Source organism: Penicillium odoratum (genome assembly GCF_028828045.1).
Source record: "Penicillium odoratum strain IBT 22623 chromosome Unknown utg000004l_segment0_segment0, whole genome shotgun sequence".
NCBI classification, from domain to species: Eukaryota; Fungi; Ascomycota; class Eurotiomycetes; order Eurotiales; family Aspergillaceae; genus Penicillium; species Penicillium odoratum.
In genome coordinates this window covers 2684256-2703797 of record NW_026643146.1, presented here as the reverse complement: position 1 = coordinate 2703797, position 19542 = coordinate 2684256, and the positions used below count along the sequence as shown (strand labels likewise).

Sequence of the window (19542 nt, the reverse complement as noted above, 5' to 3'; positions counted from 1 at the left end):
AGTACACTCTTTTCTGTACCGGCCTCCTGCGGAAGGCAGCCTTCTCCTATTTATTACTGTTTATTGCAAGCAGCGAATCTGAAGTAAAGGACACCAAGTTCTGCTGCAAATTTGGACGAAGCGCCTGCATAGCCCCGACAAATCTAGTATAGTGGGGATACCAGGCCCTCGAAGGTCTTTTCGGCAGCCAGGGGTATATATAGATAGCAGCAGAGATATAGAATGGGACACCTAATACCCCCCCTCTCAATTCTGACTACGCTGCCAAAGAGCGCTCCCCTCTTCACTAGTTGAGCTTAAATAGGTTAATAGAAATTTGATTGTTCCGGGCGGCCCACAATGCCGAGCCGTCGAGAAAAACGCCACTCGCGTGCGCTACTAGCAGAGCACTCTTCCGACATGCGAAGAAACTGGGTACAGAGAAAACGCATGCAGGCATGGCTTCATCTGGGGTTATGACCGCCTTGATCCTATCCTGTTTTCCCTGCATCAACGGAGATTTTTTGGCTAGCTTCGAGAGTGTATAGAGGGCATAATGAAAGCTATAAAATCCTAGCGCCTAGTCGTAAATGATGAAACCGTTGCTGTCTCATCACTTACAATTGCAAGCGTAACAAAATTTTTCATTCTATTGGCAGCTGATCTGCCATCCAGGGGAAGAAAGGGCTACAAAGTAGCGTGGAAACAGAAGAACGGGACAAGATCTATATTCCGAGAGCGATGGAGGAGAGAGAGATCTATTTCAGACAAACACGCGCTGGCAAACGGAGGGGTTCAGCTGACCCCATACTCCAGAAGATTCTATTAAAAATTGCAGGCATAACCGCAAAAAGAAGCTGCAAATCGTGATCCCATTCCTCATGATTGGAATTACCATGGTTTCTCCACTTAGCATGGTTCTATATTGCATTCCGTATAAAATTCTGGAGATGAAAATTGATTTCAGAATCATCGAACTTTACCAGCGCCACTTGCACTTGGATCTCCCGTGGTATGTGTCTCTATAGTCTGTGACACAGATATGGTCTTCCAAATGCCATCCTCCGCATGTGGGGAATTGTTCTCCGGTGCGTCGGCGTAAGAGGTGAGGTGACTCTGGTCGCCAAATTGTGAGGAACTGAGCCATTCTGAGGCAGGTTTAAAGCTTGTGCCAGACTTGCGCTTTCCGAGCTGAATCTCAGAGCTTTGGCTGTAGGATTTGTTTGATGAGAGGTTCTTGCAGTGGTGGGCTATGAGGAGATTTAGGACGGGGAGACATGTGCAGATTAGCCCGATACCTCCTTCTGCGTTACTGCATGGGTGTTGTTGTCAGATCATGCTTACAAGAAAGATGGAAGAAGGAAAAAAGGGATTCCCATACCCGGACAAAATAACTTGTATGAAAACAATACTTTGATCGGCTGAGCTGCCGTCCTTTATTACCAGCACCAGTCGATACAGACTGAATCCGGTGGCCAAGCCGCCCGCACCGAGCAGACCCATCACACGAAGCTTTCGGTTGCGTGGCATTTGCAATGACCAAGTCAATGGCAGCGGGAGTATAAGAATGATAGAATCGCTGACCACACTGATCACCGAGTCGGCGATGAGGGCGGCTGTCTGGTCTAGGCAAGAGCCTGGGACCAATTCACCCATCCAGTACCGGGGAATGGGATTACACATGTGGATTTTGACGATGAGCGCAACCACGTAATAGGTGCACAGACAACCGAGGAATATGTAGATAAACCACACTTTTCTGCGGTAGGGAGAGAATATGCGGACGAGGATGGCGAGAAGGGCAATCTTGACGAAGAGAGCCATGGGGCAGTAGAGGGTCGTGGCGATATAGCAAAATTTCTTGAATGCCTCGATTTGTTCATCGGAGAGGGTGTCGATGTGATACCCCCCTCCATGGAAGCTGACTATGGAATAAGGATGAGTATGGCTGTGTTTCCGATCTGTGTCGGAGAGAAATATCACTTACGGACTATGCCAATGGCACAGTATCCCATGAACAGTAGCTGTACCAGTCAGTCACACATCGACATCAGAATAGAGCTCATGGTGGCGGTCAGCGTACCCATGCGACTCCGCAGAAATCTAGCATATCACCGTCAGAATTTAGTTAAATTCATCGATCCATCCATCGATGGAAACAAAAAGATACTTACAGTCCTCAATTTCGAATTTCTTCTTGAACAAGACCCGGGTGTAGACCCGCAAGGCCACGAAGAGCGTCACTATAGGAATACATAGTGCCTGTGTCACGATATTGACTGTGTGCAGGACATCTTTTGGGTGGTCGGATGCCATTATCCAATGCGACCGAGCAATTGACCTCAGAGGATAAGAGGAAACGTGAGCTATGGTACCGCATACCCCAAGGACATTTTTGAGTGCGTCTCGGGTCTCCTCCGTATTCTCGGCTCATAGGAGAATATTCAAGGCGTTTTCTCCCCTCCAGACAACCTCTTTTAAAATAAGTTGTCTGTTAACCAACTTCGCTGTTCTCTGAGTCGGAAATTCGACGAGGGCGGAGTGTCGGTTTCTCGGGATCACACGGTGGAAGGAATCCATGGATCTTTGGCTCAAATCCATGGTACATGGAATAGTTTAAAATTTAACACCCAAGTCTATGACGCGAAGATCTAAGGAAAGAACGCGGCGGAATCATTTTTATCCCGACACAATTCTGTTGTGCATAACCTTGCAGGCGGCTGATTGGGCGCGAAAGTCAGATTGTGGCGTAGATCGCAATGCCAACACGTAGTAAGACTTGGCGGTCTTCTTCACCTTTGATTCACCTCAAGGAATTACCAAATGCTGCTATGCTGAGACCAATAATCCTTTCTTTTTACCTGTTTTCTGAAAATAGAGGCCAATTAGGCGCAGAGCTTTAGATAGACTAGGCATGAAATAATGTGACCATTCCCTACATCGATCATACGTTGAGTGTTTGTCGGCCCCTGCTTATCTCCGAGCGTCATATCAATCTTCCCTACCACAGATAGACTTACCTGATAATTTTTTGTGAAGCACATCTAGTCTAGTGCAGAGAAAAGTGCCACAGGACCTGGCCACCTCACCAAAACTTTTGTGATATGAGGCTGGTCTAGATCAGGAACCGAACCGCACCATCGGAATTAATTCCCGAGATATCTATCAAGCTCATTGGATTGGAAATCAGCTTGATCCTCTCATTGTATAGATAGTCTCAAATGTTCCTTCTGAAATGATAGAAAAGGATCTTCCTTTGGGATATAACACAACCAATTGATGCGAAATTCTGTCTTTGGCGGAACCGGCGAAAGTGTCAGTGCTTAGGTTCACGTCCGTCTCAAGTGACTCAAGTCGTACCAAATGAGCCCGAGGGCATTCGGCTCAACTGGCTGCGGATCTCAGTACCTTAGCTTATTGATGTCCAGTCCCACGTCATTCAAGATATGAAGGCCTGGATTTCCTTGTAATCAGTTCAAAGTTAACGCCCACTGCTGATGTGCACGTAAAATCTGACATTTTTCAAAGTCAAAAGAAGTAAAGTGTGCCTGCAAATGGATAAAAACCTATAGACACAGATTTCAAGGTAGCAAGTTTAGAAAGGGAGCTGGAATGTGCAGCTAGCCGGAGCAGGCGAGGCGAGCGGGAAACCGCGGCAGGCTCTGAGTTGGCAAAGACTTCTTGAGCATGATAGAAGGTATCTATTTGAGAATATCTCCTGCATGAAGAAAAGAGTGACGAGCTTTTCAATGATGAAAGTATCTTTCGATGATAAAAGATCAGGCCCTTTTACCGTGAAATTCGGAAATGAGGCGCCGTGGTCGAAAAGTAACTTCTCACTGTAGGAATCCCTCAGCTGTTGAGCCCTTTCCTTGCTCCATCAATCTTTTTACACCTTCCAATTCTGTTTTTGAATCGTTTTTTCTTTATACCTGCTGTTACTTCCTGAAATTGATGAACGATAAAAGTGCGGTCCTCGTCGCTGAATTTCGCGTATTCCCTTCGTCCTTGTTCCATCAACTGGATATCCATCGATGACAGGTATGTCCTGGAGAAATATTCTATGGCTTCCTTGTCCAATCCCCCCAAGGGATATGTTATCAGGGCCAATATTCCTATGCAGAATGTCAGCGGACGCAATGTAGAGAGCGGGGAAGGCGATATCACCCGATGTTGCCTTGGAAATTCCAGACAGTATGCCGATTCCAGCTCCAGATAATGCTCCTACCGCAGTATGATGCTGAGCGCTAGATATAGGTTGTGTGACGAGACCTGTGAGGCCATCGTAGACACCAAAACACATTTCCTGGAGTAGGTCTTACTGTCAATCAACCTTTTTCACACACTGAGACTGCAGGATGCTTACCTTGCAACCAGCCTTAAGTCCACTGGGGAAATCGTGCACATTCTGAAGACTCCTTACTGTGCGATCTCCCCAGATCTTTGGGGCGTTATGTAGCCCTTGTGTGAGCGCCATTCCCACGTGGACCGGGGCACGCACCAGACTTGATGAGGCCAGGCCGATGCCCTTCAGGCAAGTGCCAGCTCTTGAATCCCTGAAATAGTTGCCATCTCCAGGGGCGAATGAGTTCGTTTTGAAGTTCCTGCTTATTGAAGAACCGATGTACTTGAACCCTTTAATAGCTGAGCCGGCTGAATCAACTATCGCTAGAATGACACCAGATACAGGATCCCTAGGTCCAACATTGATATTGTAATCGCAGGATCGAAGCCTTAGCATGTTAGTATATCGTTGAAGAAGAGTACATGAATGAACCCACAGCTCAAGTTTGTCCAGATCAAGTAGACCCATGTCTATTAAAAGCGCGGAGGAGGTTGAGCCAAGTCTGATTTCGGTTTTGCGAACTCGCCACGTCGCAGCACTCATCGGAGTAAGCGAGCATTTCAACATTGATAGATCCAGTTGCTGGTGAAAAGAACTGACGCCAACCTGGACCCCGTTCTCCTCATTGACAAGGTCACCCAATGTGCGTGAGGTTTCCCGCACAGCGCGCCCGAGAGCGTCTTTGATTCCGGCTGCAAGTCTGGCGGCTGTGAGCTCCTTGAATGGTATTGGCTCGGGTCCTGCTCCTGCTCTTGCAATCATTCTGCCCCAAAACGGTTGATCCCCGAAGAAAGGCACGACGACTGATGGCTTTCCAGCTGCAATCGCCGCGGCTGTGGTTCCGGCTCCTCCATGATGTACCACGCAGGACACACGCCGAAATATCCAATCATGAGGACAGTCCCCTACTACACATACTGCAGGTGGCATCTCTACGCCACCTAAGCCGATCCAGCCTGTTGAGATTACAGCTCTCACACCAGCGAGCCGTACAGCCTCTAACAATAGCAAGGTGAGGGATTTCGGATCATCGATGACAATTGACCCGAATCCGATGTAAATTGGCGGACTCCCGGCGGTGAGAAAGGTCTGCAAATTATCAGGAGGGGTATATTCTAAAGTCAATGGCAAGAAATAAAACCCCGACACAGATATTCGTGCACCCCAGTCTTCAGGCTTTGGAATCAGGGCGGGAGACCTAAGACCGTCAGCAATGACACTAGAAGGGGAGGGATGCATACCAGCAGTATGTATATGGAATTCCCAAGCGCCCTATTAAATTTGGTCCTGAGGATCTATCAATTTTTGACAAACCAAGAGTCTTGTGTCTGAATGCATTGATCGTATCTCCCAGTCCTTCCCAAATCAACTCCTCAAGGAGCATGTAAGAAAGGTAGTTTGTGATCTTCGCCTCTAGTGAGGATGACTGAATATTAGCCAGAGGATGGGGGAATGCTTGTGTGGGCGACCATGGCATTCTAGTCAAATCAGCTGGATGCGAGAGACAGGATAGGTGTGCTTACGTGAACATTAGATGGAGTGGAATCCCCAGCTTCTCTGCGCAGTGTACATGCGCGAATGACGGTGGGTTTGCAATGATGGCGTTGGCCAGAAACGGCGTTGCTTTCTGGTCTCCATATCCATCGTCCGGCAAGAAACATGACAGCCAGCATCCCTCAAGGATTTCGCGCATGTCGTCTCTCTTCTCTTGGATACTCCCTTTCCGGAGTGTCTCCATGCTGGGAAGAAGCCCGGGGTTTTTTACCATATATGCCATCAATTTTCTCGGGTCGCCACCGATGTTAAAGAACTCCAGGCCGACATCCTGGACAAGAGAACGGAATATCTCATGTGTTGCGATCCGGATACGATGGCCTGCTTGTTTTAGGGCTATCCCTAGAGCGACAAATGGCTGGATGTCGCCTCTTGAACCAACGATCTGCATGACGATGTTCATATGTGGTGGCGTCACGTCGATGTTGCCGGTCCATTTTACGCCCTGGTCATTCGGTGTGGGCAACGCCTCTGGTACATGTCGCATGTGCCTCAAGCCTACGTTGACCCGGCCATCCCCTATACTGTCAGTATTTCTTTTTGATCCAAATAGTGAAGGTAATACCCAAGACTTCAGCTTCCCTTGATACTTTATCACTCACGAACCTATCGCCATGGTCCTTCCATTTCATCATGAATTTTGCCTTGGACCGTATATATTTCAGAGGAAGTTAAATCAGACTAACTACTTTGCCTGGGCCCAGCCGTGGGTTTTATGTTGAATGGTAGGGGTTTGATGTTTTGTCTGCAGGGCCTGACTGGGTTTCAGATCACGACTTTATAGGAGGTTGACAGTTTGCCCTCAAAATATCCCATTACTCCTTGTCGTATCTCAGAATTATTACGTCACAATTGGTGGAAACTATCCCGGTCCTCGTATTTCGGTATGAACCTAGAGCGACAAAGGGCTGGATGTCGCCTCTTGAACCATCGGCCTCCGCGGCTCCACCCGGGGACTTTCAACCCCCATAATTGAGTTAGGGTGAATTGCTCGTGTTGATGTAGCCACAAAGGACACCATGTTCGGTCGCCTTTCTCCAAAAGCTGTGATCGAGGCCAGGACATTGTTTGAGTTATGTTGCGGATTGAGAAGGGAGCGGTGATGGGGAAAACGGATCTCGGGATTCGGGAACGTGGTAAAGACAATGTTTGAAGAGAAAAGAGAACTCTAGGCAAATTCTTTTCAACAATTGTAGGTCAAGGCATCGGAATTTTCCAAAGAATAACCATCTATCAAATTTTGAGATTACACAGGTACAACTTAGCTCAAAACTAGAACATATGATCCCAGATATTGGGCAGCTTTGGTATGTAAAATTTCAATAAATACTCCTTATATTGTTCAGAGTAGCGGTGGGGATGAAAGTACCATATCCACATCACTCAAAAGTGAAGGTTGTGTGATCTATCATGGGTGGAGTGGAATGCAGTATGTTCCTGGCCGCCTCGGTAGGCCCAGGCCTAAGGGTCTGGAAGCCCACCATGGTAATTTATTGGCTGACATTATGATCATGAGCCCTATAATACTCGATCCTTTTTTGCTTTTTCCTTGGAATTGACCCGTGCATGGTGAAGCTGTTATAGGTCACAAAGTGTTTTATTCTGCATGCCTGAGGCAGATAAATTTAGTTTAGTCCGTTTTGAATTATAGGTACAGCAGTATGGTTTCTATGAAGACATAAAAGAGCTTATTGATTGGTTATAGATACCAGGGATTGGGCATTCTTTGACATGGTTGACATCTTTTGGGGTCACACATAAAGAGCATAAGCTACATTATATATCAAATCTGGGAAGCCAAGGATGTATGGGGTGGGACATTTGTGCAGTTAACCTGATATGAGAATTGGATTCCCTCTGAATTCGTTTTCCAAAGGAGCTTCTGTCTAGCTTACAAGTATCACTGTTTCCCAAGTGATAACCTGATCACATCAATATGGCTTTTCCCTTGCCGAAGTATTAAGTGTGACCCACTTTAGTAATGGCCAGTTATTCCCTCATTTATATCATCTGATGTATACTTAAGAGTTTCCTGCACATTTTTGTCCTAATGAATCAACACCACATTTTGATGCTCTATCGCTCACTTTCTTCTTACGTTGAGCCTGAAGCTCACAAACCTATATTTTGAAGGTCAGCTCAAAGAATGTCCTTGGATGGGGTTTTTGCCTTCTAGTTTAACTAACCTTGTCTCACGAGATTAGCAAGTTCACCATTGAACCGATTCTCCAATACGGTTATCCCGAGGTGGCCATCGAAATTACATGGATACATACTCCGACAATATCCTTGCTTGGAAAATGCACAAAGACGCCACGACCTCGACGAATCCCTCATCAATTATACCTTCAGGAAATAGGCTTGGAGAATTACAGACAGTCTGGGAAGAGCCCATTGTCTACGTGTCTCTATTCCCATGTGTGCTCCTACAAATGGCCAACCAACGAATGTCAAAGGCAGCCATAAGACACAGTCATTTTATGCGACAACCTATATTACGCATGATGAACAGCTTGACCTGGATTTACGTCATGTTCCTCGGAACCCCCAAAGAAAAAGATGCACTTGCTCGCTGGATAAACGGCTTGCATGGAAAGGTCAAGGGTCCAGGATACAATGCCCATGATCCCAAGATCCAGATTTGGCTTGCAGCTTGCATTTATGCTTGCTCTTTACCAATCTATGAGGAGATACTTGGACCCATGGATGATGCGGCGTCGGAGAAGCTTTATCATCAGTCATTTTATCATTCGTTATACCTTCGTGTTCCTCGTGAAATGCTGCCTGCTGATCGTCGGTCGTTCTGGGCTTACTGGAACAAGGAAGTGGAGTTGTTGGAAGTTACAGACGATGCAAAAGCTATTGGTCGGGTTTTTATTTGGGGCCATACTACACCTTTTTGGACTTGGCCAGGTCTTCTTGTTCTCCGAATCATTGCCGCGGAAGCGCTGCCGCCCCGCGTACGAGATGCTTATGGCTTGAAACGAAGAAAACTTTTGTATAGAATTGGTGTGAAAGTCACCAAATTGGTCTATCCATTAGTACCACTCGTGATTCGGAGGCTTGCTGTGCATACTTTCGGGGATCAGCTCCGAAAAAACCGGGCCGTCATGTTGTCAAAATAGCATCCCGTCATAGCCTTGGGACCTTGGAAGGTTATGTATGATATCCTCATCATTTCAGTTGATTAGTTGTTCATCGATCCTGTATTTAGTTGCTTTACTCAGATAGATTTTCCTACCCTGTCATACATGCAGTCGCTTTCCTTATGCAGCCGCCCTAGTCTTTTACTTCAGGCTTTGCATTCTATGTTTATTCTCAAGTATGTAAGCGACTCTTTGCGTGTCCAAATATAACTTATACCATAGCTGTCCAGACATAGCACAATTTTTTTGCTAAGAACATAAGTTGTTTCCGGCCAGTCAGCACTAGGTGGCCGGCATCAGCTTGGGGAACCCTGACAACCCCGGATTTTGCCCCACATAAATTCCTCATATAGGATAAAGTCGGCTAATGTCCTCTATATAATTCGGCTTTTCTATAAAAGTTTAGTCGCTTTTGACGCCCGACAAATTTCCGCCTTTCCCATGGTTCCGGAGGCTTTTTTATTTTAAATTCTACCTTCAAATGTTTGAATCATCTTAACTGTACAGGTAAGACTTAACAACTTGAAGACAGACTGTCGAAGCAAATTAATCATAGCATATCCTGAGATAATTAGGTCCATCCGTATAATACATATCTAGGTAAAGAATCTCGAAAGCTCCCCCTCACCCAGCCATAAGCTAGCTTACATTCTCCCGAGGTTTACCTACCTTGGTCGAAGTAGCGTCACCTAAGCCCCACAAATACCACTTATTCATCTAGTTATGGAGAATCCAATAAATCTGGTTAGTAAAATACTGCTAAACAGGAAAAATATCATAGAGATTCTATCCTCGGAGCTCGCGGTATAAGAGCTATAAGATCACTAGTGAGTAAGCTAAGCTGGTATGTTTTGGCGAGGAAGATGAGGTAATGCGCCTATAAAGAGATATGGGTTCCCCCCTGTGGACGGGTCGAAAAAGGTTCCTTAACACCATATAATTGGCACTACGTTGAATTCAATCAAGACCTCAAAGCAGAAAGCCATTTACGGGTATTTTGAGCTTGACTAGAGTGGTTTAAACCACGGACATTTAGACATCAATTCGTTGAAAGTTCGTCAGATACCAATAGCTATCAGCGCACCATTTGACTGGCAGCCAAGTCCTGAAAGGGTCAGTACTATTGCATTATCAAGAATTCGGCAGACATACCGGGAATTGTTCAGAAATAGTGCTTGCCAGCCGCTCCACATCTCCGGCAAGCTTCTCCACCCCAGCATCCCATTGACGGATGTGCTTGCGAAAAACGGGATTATTAGTCTCGCCCATTTCGAACGAAATAATGCCATCGATCTGATCGATGCGACCACGTAGACGCCCCTGCTCAACCATTCGAGCTGCGTATGCCTCTGCCTTCTCCCCGGCAGACAAATCACCAGAATCTTTAAGACCCAGGATAACCCCCAGAGCGTCAGCCGTAATGTTTTCATAGAGCTTGCTTGCTGCAACTAGATTATGTTCAATAACCGCCTTGTCAAGAACAGTGGTGCCATCAGCGGTAACAGCAAGCTGGTGAGGGGGAAGTTTCTTGGCAAAAGCAGCAACCTCATCCGCATTCAAAAGGCGATCGAGGAACATTTTCTCCAAAATAGAGAACTCGTCCACAGAAGAAGCTCGGTCATCCTTGTACAGCCGAGCCAGGTTACTTGAGCGTTGTGGCCCCGCTGGCGCCAGAACCGCGCACCGGATAGAAGCCGACAGCGCTGTGAGTCGATCGCCCTCATCGACACCTTCCGCCAAACTGACATTGTAGTATTCTTGCGAGGCATCCAGGAACCGGCGACGGGCATCAAGAATGCGAGCCTGGGAAAGTTGGAAATAAAGCTTGGAATCATGGTCCTGGATCTTGCTGGGCAAATTCTTGATACGATTCAAGAAAGTTTCTGCGCTGGTCGTATCTTCATCTTCGAGGTAGTAACGCACAATCCGAATCCAGAGCTTCGCCTTGTCTTCATCCGAGACCAGACGCTGCGAGCTATCGATAGTGATCCCTTGTAGGGCACGTGCCGCAGCGGTGAATTCCTCCTGCGATTCGTATGCTTCTGCTAGAATCTCACGAATTTGCGAGTCCTGTTCTTCAACGGATGTTGCGCGAGACTGGAGGAGCGTGACGGCGTGTTGTCCGACCTTGATTTTGACTTCGGGGTCAAACTTGTGGAGGACAGTGATAAAGGAATCGAGAAGGGGACGGGCAGAGACAATGCTGATGTTTTCGCTGAGAATAGAGTCAAGGTAGTAGACGATATCTTGGGCCAGTTCGTCGCCAGATGAGGTGGTTACGATGTCATTGAGAAGCGTGTTGTATTCTTGGAGCTTTGTGGATTGGTGGGATGTGGATTCGATCGCCGCCAGCGCAGATGTGACCCGTTGCGATGCCATTATGATAGACTGAAAGGATCAAGCAAGCTGAAGGAGCAATATAACTGGGAGACTGGAGGGGTGGTTGTGGTAGGGATCAAGATGCAAGCTTATCGATAAGAAAGGCGGAGAAGAGATGTGTATAGCTTACCTTGTCAGTGGTGGCGAGGATTACGGATCAAACAGTGAATTTCACACAGTTTCACTCGATGACTCCTCCAGTCTTGTTTCTTGCAGTCTTGTTCAATATGTAAGTTTTATCTGATGATTTTGGAGTTTGTAGTGAGAGAAACATGTTATTTGTGGAGTTCAAAGCTCTACATCAAGACCTCTCACAAATGAAAATCAGCACAATGGAAAACCAGGGCTAAATTTGCTTGCCTCATTCAGCAATCAAAAATATTCTGGTCTCTCTATCTCCGCCATGAATCTTTGCTTCCAGGGTTTAGTTGACTGTCATGGAGCTACGGTGAAGTCATCACTGCCAGCTTTCACCGCCTTGGCCAGTTGATCCAGACTGCTCCGCTAAGTGGCGCCTCCACTCGAGCTTTGTTCTTCAATTTTCATCAACGCCTACCACGCCTATCACCTTTGTCTTTCTCTCTCTTGTGAACGGTCGCATACGCCCAGTCTTTGATTTCCTTCGGTCCCGAACTCTCTCCTTCCACTCACCATGGCGCAGTTCAAACAAGACCCGGATGCAATGTACATCAAACCCGATCCTGATAACAAGGATGTGGTCTTTCGTGACATGGACGATGACGATCTCTACGAAGAAACCGGTGATCTAGATTTTACACTAGCCAACCAGAATGTATGGCTATCCCGCCTGCCTCGGCAGCTGTGGGAGAACTGGGCGCAAATCGATGATGACGAGGAGATTGAGATTGGAACAATGAGGATAGAGGGGGACCCATCAGACCTCAAGCGGGTATGTTTGCAATTTCTCTCAGTCTTTTTGTCAGAAGCTAACGATATCGCGTGCAGGTTAGCTTGCGACTCCACGATCGACCCGATAATAAGGACATCCCAAAAGACTACACCTTGCAGCGACAAACTGTCACGTCCACCAATGCCTCCCATATGACACAAAATACCTACGTCTTCACAGAGAAGGACGTGCCCGGCGCTGAAAATCGCATGGCTTCATTCGGAGAGACACGCTCTGCCTTGTATGAGGCCATGAAGCGTGAGGCTCGGAGAAGGGAACAAGGCAAGAAGTGGGAGCCTTATGTTCGGAAAACAGTACCAAGTATGCACTTGCGAGAACAGTTGGAAGTACCTTTGCTCACAACTTTTAGAACAAACTGCACTCATCGGACGAGTCAGCGAGGAATTTAATTGTCTACCAGTGGAGAATGAGGAGTTCCGGAAAATCTCAGAGATTCGGGCTCTGGAGGCTCTGAAGCCGAGAAGGGGGGTCAAGTTTGTGGAGAAAATTCCTGCACACCTTCTTCAGGCACGGCATGCTCTCCCCGTGGACAAGGGAACTTTCGTGGTACGTCTCCGTTCATACTTGTTGTCCAATGATTACTCACACCATTACAGCAAGCTACGAAACCTATCAAATCCAAGTCCCAGGAAAACAAAACTACGCGTATCGCACAAAACGAGCTGCTGGACAAGATTTTCGATTGCTTTCGCCAATACCAGTACTGGCCATTCAGGTCACTCAAAAACAAGCTGCAACAGCCTGAAGCGTATCTCAAGCAAACTCTGGAGATGGTGGCACATCTGATCAAATCGGGAGATCATTCTATGACATGGCAGTTGAAGCCAGAGGCACAGGAAGCTAATTATGCCCAACAAGCATTATCGTTCGACGACGCCAAGGCTGAGTTGGCTCCTGAACCTGAAAATTACGATGATGGCTCGGAAGATGACCCAACTGCTTCTGGGGTCGATGAAATGCAATTTTAACATGTTGAAAATTTACATAGATTAGAGATATCTAACATAATACATAGTACGTTGCATCCTTTGCGGAACAAAGCAGAAATAATCTCATGTAAAAAGCGGTCCCTGAGTAACTATTACTGTACTTCAAGTTTGCCTTGTTGTGATCTATACGCGCCGCCAAGCTATCACATGACCTGCCCGCGCCACCGACAATAAGGTTTGGATCGCGACTCGTCATTCACATCATCCCCCACAAGCTATCTCTCATTTGCAAATTAGTCTCAGGCTATCTTTTGTAACCGAGAGAACCTCAGAAAGATTTTATCTTTCCTTAAACTAACCGCCAGTAACTCTACAGCTTCTAAGCAGCCCTTCATGACAGAAAACGAGGATCTGTTGAGCAAGATTGGCCGACTTGCAGGTAAGGAAAGCGCTCAATATACCCTCACATCAGCAGTATCTTATATGTACAGGTCAAATAAATCGACACAAGAATCAGTCATCGCAGCCACAGTCCTCTCACCAGTCACAGTATGTATCTCGCCATGCGCCTTCTCATCCAGGATGGGCACCATACTCTCGAGGCAGAGGCCGACCTGCGGGCCCGCATCGACACCGCACACTGATTCTGAATAACGGAGGTGCTGGCTCCACACCCAGTGCTACTTCTTCCCCTGGCCCCGCGAGCGACAACGATGGCGAGTCGCGCCCTCCGATCACCTCAGGGTGGGTTGCTAAACGTGATCGCCACATGCAGCTCATCAACTCCGCCGTTTACGACAAGGAACAACAGGCCAGAGCCAAGGCTATGGAAGAAACTCGAAAGTTTAAAGAGCAACGACGCGCCGAACGTGAACAATCAAAGGTGCTTCGGTATGCTCAGGGTTCTTCAAGTGCATCTGTGTCTACTGCTTCGCAACAGATTCTTGTCAACGATGTTCCATTTAAGGTTGTACGCGGAGGCAGCAAGTTGGTTCGGGTATCAAGTATGTTTCCTATGGACCTTTTAGTACCGTCCGGAACTGGCTCACCTGTTTTAGATGACCCAAATTCCGCCAATACCACACCCAAGCGTGTAACCGTTGCTGGCGTGACTTTTGTCCGAAGCAAGAACGGCAACCTGCACCGTCTTGGTGCTGTTGCCTCGAAAAAGTTTGTTTTCTTCCCAAAATTGAGGGGCTTCACTGACATATCAATAGACAACCAGGCGCCGCTAAAAAGCGGGATGAACTGTGTAAAAGATTCACTACGACCGGTATTTTGTTTTCCGGCGCCACATTGCCCGCCAAAATCGCCCCCTTTACTCAGAAACTGACACACTTACTTTTGAATTCAGGTACATGCTATATGGGACCATCCTGCCGCTTTACTCATGATCCAACTAAAGTTGCAATCTGCAAAGACTTCCTTCAGACAGGCAAGTGCAGCGCAGGAACCAGCTGTGATCTTTCCCATGAGCCATCGCCTCACCGATCTCCCGCCTGTGTGCATTTTATGAAGGGACGGTGTTCCAATGATAACTGCCGCTATGGTCATATTCGCACAACACCTGGTGCACCTGTCTGCCGTGGCTTTGCGACTCTAGGTTATTGTGAGAAAGGTGCTCAATGCGAAGAACGTCATGTGCACGAGTGCCCTGACTACGCGAACTCCGGCGTCTGCCACAAGAAACGCTGCCAGTTGCCACATGTTGACCGTGCCGGTCAAATTCGGAAGGCTGCCGCCGCTGCAGCAAGTAGAGCCGAGCCTGGAGAGGATGATTCTGACCAGTCCAGTGAAGAGGAGGAGTACGATGCGATTGATTCGGATGATGTCGACTCAGATGAGTTTGACGACGCGCCTGAAGAGTTGATTGCAGGTGAGGATGGTGAGATGCTACAGCAGCAAGACTTTATTCGCTTCTAAAGCAGTCCATCACCTTGTCCATAGGAGATAGTTATCTGCTGGAAGCCCGTAACATGAGCGTATCGACTTGACTTTGGTTTCTTCGTTTATTCATGTGGTTTTGTCTAAGCCAGAACCAGTGATACCCGGAACATCTTGAGATTCATAGCATTGCTGAGAAAGAATAGACTGATTTGTTACATACCCGACACCACGTAGACTAAATATATTCTAGATTCTCATGGTATGTGAATGAGACCATAAAACCGTTGAACCTTTGAAGTGATTCATAGATACTTCTTAGGTTCAAGATAACCTTGATCTGCACGGTTGAATCACTCATCTCAGCATATTCATTTTCAAAGTATTTGACATGAACAGAAAGAAGGCACTATATTTTATTTTCTAGAATTGATCTTCATCGTTCCTCTCCAGCAGACTTTTGGTTTCCCATGCGCCTTCTTTCTCTCCCAATTCGGGATACAAGCCAAGCGCTATATCTAATTGTACTCTTGCAGCCCTGAGGTTTCCGCCGTCCATGGACAATGGGTCTTGACGAAGGCCTCATGGATACTTAAAGTGGAAAGCTGACTGGAAATACAGTCTTTTGCCAGAGTCTTTCAGCAAAGTTGACACCGTAAGAGGCAGCTTCTGAGAAATCTCTTTCCTTCTCACAAAATCTTGAAGAGAGAGGCGGTCATCAAGGAAATTTTCACCATCTGACACGCCGTCGTTATTCCATCCGGGAATATCGGCCATAAACCAAGGGTGGTGAATAATGGCTGGCAGTGGAGCCACGGAAGTCCAGTCCCAGTCGACGACCCTACCAACGATCTCATTGTTAGACTGACTTGATGCATAACAAAGCAGCGGAATTTGCATACCCTGTTATGCTTAAGTCTTCATTTGTCATGATATTATACGCATTCAGATCCCCATGGCTAAACCCAATTCCAGTACTAGTGTTATCGAATTCAGCAGCATAATTCGAGACCATAGACCGCATAATTAGATAGTTGACAGCATTGCCCCATCTAGCAGTCCCAGCAAGAATTCGACGAAGACCTTGATCCAGACTTTCCATAAGCCAAGTCGAGTACCGACAATCTTTGTTCGTAACAAGATCAGAAGGAACCGGTGTAGTCCATAAGTACAATAGAAATTCCGCAAGGCCAGCCAACATCCTCAGACGTTTGATGGAATGAATTTCATGATTCCATATTGCTAGTGGCTTGCCAATGACCCATTCTGAGTAGAGCACACGGCGTTCTTCATCGACAAAGATGTTTGGCGCTTTGATCTCTGGTCATTTCTTCTTGATATGCTGTAATTTCTTGAAAGCGGGCAATTCACCTTTCCAAGTATTGGGATTGATGCTGATTCGGGCCGCCCAATGTACCGAGTCTGCAATGATGATTTGGAAGACGTGGTGTGAGCCACCAACGCGAGGGTTTTCATCGGCAAATGAGCATGGGACTCCTGAGCGGAGACGGCTGGCTCCATTGAGCAGGTCGATAAGGTTTGTCATTTTATCTAGACATCAGAATGAAGTTCGTATTTCTGGCGGTGTGAGATAGCTGAAAACCTTGGAGAGCACATGAGAGTGAAAGTATATCCGGGCCTAACTACATCAAAGCGGAACAATAATCGAGGTTGAGTCTATTATTAATATTCAGCTGTTAGAATGGATGAAGTTTAAATTTGTTGTTCCAATTTCCATCAAAGCCCTCGAGTGTGCTCAATCCAGAGTGTCAGCCAGAACCCATGCAGGGAAGCTGCCAGGATTGTCAGGCAACGACCCGTCTAGAACGATAATACTTTCCTTAACTCAAAGTCTCGGTTAGCTGTTCTCCTATGATTCCTCTGCCACATGATTTCACTCTCTGCTGATGACCTTAGAATAGGCTCAAATTCCTTTGGAAAAGAGTCCTCACCTTGCACAATCAATATCACACCATTTTGAGTTGTCACAGCAACCAACGATTGAGCGCGGTTGACCAGGAAAGATAGATGTTTTAGAGAGATCCTAAAGAATAGGCATCTAAGTCTGGAACCACATCTACCTCAGCAATAGTTTTACCGGTAAGTCCTTCGACTCCGTGGGCAATAAAATGGCTCGCCGCGGCATAGGTGCGGAGCGGCACGAGAGAAAATGATAGATATCTGAGTCTATGGGGAGCCCTAGCTCTCACTGGGAGGATTTTAAAGATCTAAACAAATGAAACAGATGAAGAAGCGAGTTCTCTCGTAGGTATTTGAGTTATTCAGCCAAATCTCGATGGCCGTATAGCACAAAGTTCGGTTTTTGCACGCTCTTTTCTAGCATTAACGAAGGAAAAGCAGGAACAAACTGATGGTTCTTCGCGGAGATACAGAGTAAGAAATGAATATTCTAGATGTGGGTATATGGTTCAGAAATAGAAAGGCATGCATTATGATCATCTCTTTGGAACAATGCTCCAGGTAACTATGCTATGGGTATGATCTTGGGACTATGACCGTGATAACTTGTTCTCTAGCTAGCAGTATATAGATGGTAGGACCAAATCTCAGATGAAGGGAAACACCCTAGATTACAGAGCAGACTCTACGGGGAAGGACTGGCAACAATCTCCCGCATCATGTCAAAGAACGTGGTCCAGTCTATGAGATGACTCACTTAGCTAGAATCCTAGGATTATCAATCATCCTATCAATTGAGCTAAACAAAGAATCACAAGTTAAACCATGATGTAAAGAAGTCTTCTCAAGGTACTGGTAGCCAGGGCTAGGCGCCTAGTGGAACATTCCACCGAATAGGAACACACCCGTCAGCTCCTAACAGTCCACCAATCTTCCGCCAGGCTCCATCTCATGTGCCCAATGCTCAGAACTCAGAACGAAGATCAGGCATGGGGTATACGGGCTAAAGTGAGGCTACTGTAGCCCGTCTTGGCTAGATAGCGTTTCAAGGATGTTGGGCAACGACAATACTCACCGCGTGGCTGGCTCCACGATATCTCCTTTATAGTGGACTCGCAATTTACACATTCCGCACCTATCAGTCATGGACAAGGTTATGGCAGATCATGAGTCATGGGTCATTCCAGACGATTTCTTTATGGCATTCAAACTACAAGCACGAGTGACGAGTCATGGATACACGAGATCCATATAAGAAGAATATATGGACAAGGTCATTCCTAGAAAGAATCCAAATCTCACGTAGTCTAGTCGTCATCAAAAACTAAAACACGCGAAAGGTGTAAAGCAAACTACAGTACGAGAATTGAGGTCATCGATTCCTCCTTCTTTACCCTCTGATCTGGGTCATACCATTAGTAAGGCGGGAACATGATCCTCATCTCGATCTACGATTGGATAGAAGTGGGCTTTTCACCGCCAGATTCTACAGTAATCAGCCGGGGCCTTTCGCACGGGGTCGCCGTTTCCGAGGACCTATCACGGAACTTTGGTGAGATGCCGCGTCCTATAGCCAAACAGACTCAGGGGTCCCAATGCAAAGTGGGCTCGGCCTTGATATTAGAAGACAGGAACCGCGATACTGCGCTCTGGGCGGGTAGAGTGTACGCATAGACTAAGCTCATGCGTGGGATTGGTTCCACATAAACAGAGAGAAAGGGCCGAAAAATGAAATGAAAATGAAAAAGCAATAAAGATCCGGACCATCACTGGTTCGCATTAGTGGGTTCGCACTTATGGATTTTGGGTTGCTTTGGGGTTCATCGGTTCATCACGATGGCATCATCGTGTGGTCCTACTCCTCCCCGCAAGTGTGGGTGATGACCCCCGAAAAAGAACTAGGGACTCGAATAGGTCAGATTAGGAGGGGGAGCTGAAGGGCGTCATCTGGAGGGGACGAGTGATCATTGCAGAACATCCGTGCTTTGTGCATCCGCCCTGCTTTCCCGCACGGGGATAATCCAGGCAGAACCATGGATTTGGCGGTGGATCTTGGACGGGCCGGAGCCGTTGATTACACAAAACCAGGAATATCCACAATGAATGGAAGAAATCAGTGACAGGAAAGTCACACCAAGAAAAGAATGATTGGAGAGGAGAGAATATTGGAAGTTTCTCGGGCTGCACAGACCGTGTCTCGGATTTGATCGATAGGCTATCGTTTATCGATAAGCCAATCATACCCCGCCCTATGAAGTGTGTTTTACTGTGTTTTACTTTACTTTTCATGTTTATTGTTGTATACTTGACTCCTAAATGGGAAGTTTTATTTTTATTTTGGGCCTATTTGGTAGATCCTGTCATGGCCCGATCAGGTAGGGGAAATTTTTTTTTTTTTTAAAAAGGAAAGTAAATACATGCGCCTGCACGTCTGCCCAAAGATGAGCGAAGCAACCAATGATAAGGGAAGAGACA

At 46.7% G+C, this 19542-nt stretch overlaps 7 protein-coding genes across 7 annotated transcripts; 3 read left to right on the top strand and 4 right to left on the bottom strand.

Annotated features, from left to right (window-relative positions):
• Window positions 1-948: 948 nt before the first annotated feature.
• N7520_005287 (uncharacterized protein) lies at window positions 949-2295 on the bottom strand (the record flags this gene model as incomplete). Its single annotated transcript, XM_057139221.1, has 5 exons — window positions 949-1291; window positions 1361-1904; window positions 1967-2003; window positions 2063-2082; window positions 2154-2295. The coding sequence occupies 5 exons, from the start codon at window positions 2293-2295 to the stop codon at window positions 949-951; spliced, it is 1086 nt and encodes a 361-aa protein (XP_056997428.1).
• A 2008-nt stretch (window positions 2296-4303) lies between these two features.
• Window positions 4304-6365, bottom strand: N7520_005286 (glycosyltransferase; the record flags this gene model as incomplete). The annotated part of the gene is made up of 5 exons (XM_057139220.1): window positions 4304-4712; window positions 4761-5522; window positions 5566-5596; window positions 5639-5802; window positions 5848-6365. 5 exons carry the CDS (start codon window positions 6363-6365, stop codon window positions 4304-4306), a joined length of 1884 nt encoding a protein of 627 aa, XP_056997427.1.
• Window positions 6366-8382: 2017 nt separating this feature from the next.
• N7520_005285 (oxygenase MpaB family protein) lies at window positions 8383-8860 on the top strand (the record flags this gene model as incomplete). Its single annotated transcript, XM_057139219.1, has 2 exons — window positions 8383-8748; window positions 8792-8860. 2 exons carry the CDS (start codon window positions 8383-8385, stop codon window positions 8858-8860), a joined length of 435 nt encoding a protein of 144 aa, XP_056997426.1.
• A 1239-nt stretch (window positions 8861-10099) lies between these two features.
• On the bottom strand, window positions 10100-11403 carry N7520_005284 (uncharacterized protein; the record flags this gene model as incomplete). The annotated part of the gene is made up of 2 exons (XM_057139218.1): window positions 10100-10129; window positions 10177-11403. 2 exons carry the CDS (start codon window positions 11401-11403, stop codon window positions 10100-10102), a joined length of 1257 nt encoding a protein of 418 aa, XP_056997425.1.
• A 652-nt stretch (window positions 11404-12055) lies between these two features.
• N7520_005283 (transcription factor IIF subunit TFG2) lies at window positions 12056-13302 on the top strand (the record flags this gene model as incomplete). The annotated part of the gene is made up of 4 exons (XM_057139217.1): window positions 12056-12313; window positions 12370-12634; window positions 12684-12880; window positions 12931-13302. 4 exons carry the CDS (start codon window positions 12056-12058, stop codon window positions 13300-13302), a joined length of 1092 nt encoding a protein of 363 aa, XP_056997424.1.
• A 354-nt stretch (window positions 13303-13656) lies between these two features.
• On the top strand, window positions 13657-15186 carry N7520_005282 (CCCH zinc finger protein; the record flags this gene model as incomplete). Its single annotated transcript, XM_057139216.1, has 4 exons — window positions 13657-13702; window positions 13755-14267; window positions 14322-14433; window positions 14481-15186. The coding sequence occupies 4 exons, from the start codon at window positions 13657-13659 to the stop codon at window positions 15184-15186; spliced, it is 1377 nt and encodes a 458-aa protein (XP_056997423.1).
• A 543-nt stretch (window positions 15187-15729) lies between these two features.
• Window positions 15730-16693, bottom strand: N7520_005281 (uncharacterized protein; the record flags this gene model as incomplete). Its single annotated transcript, XM_057139215.1, has 3 exons — window positions 15730-15988; window positions 16050-16467; window positions 16519-16693. 3 exons carry the CDS (start codon window positions 16691-16693, stop codon window positions 15730-15732), a joined length of 852 nt encoding a protein of 283 aa, XP_056997422.1.
• Between the last annotated feature and the right edge of the window lie 2849 nt (window positions 16694-19542).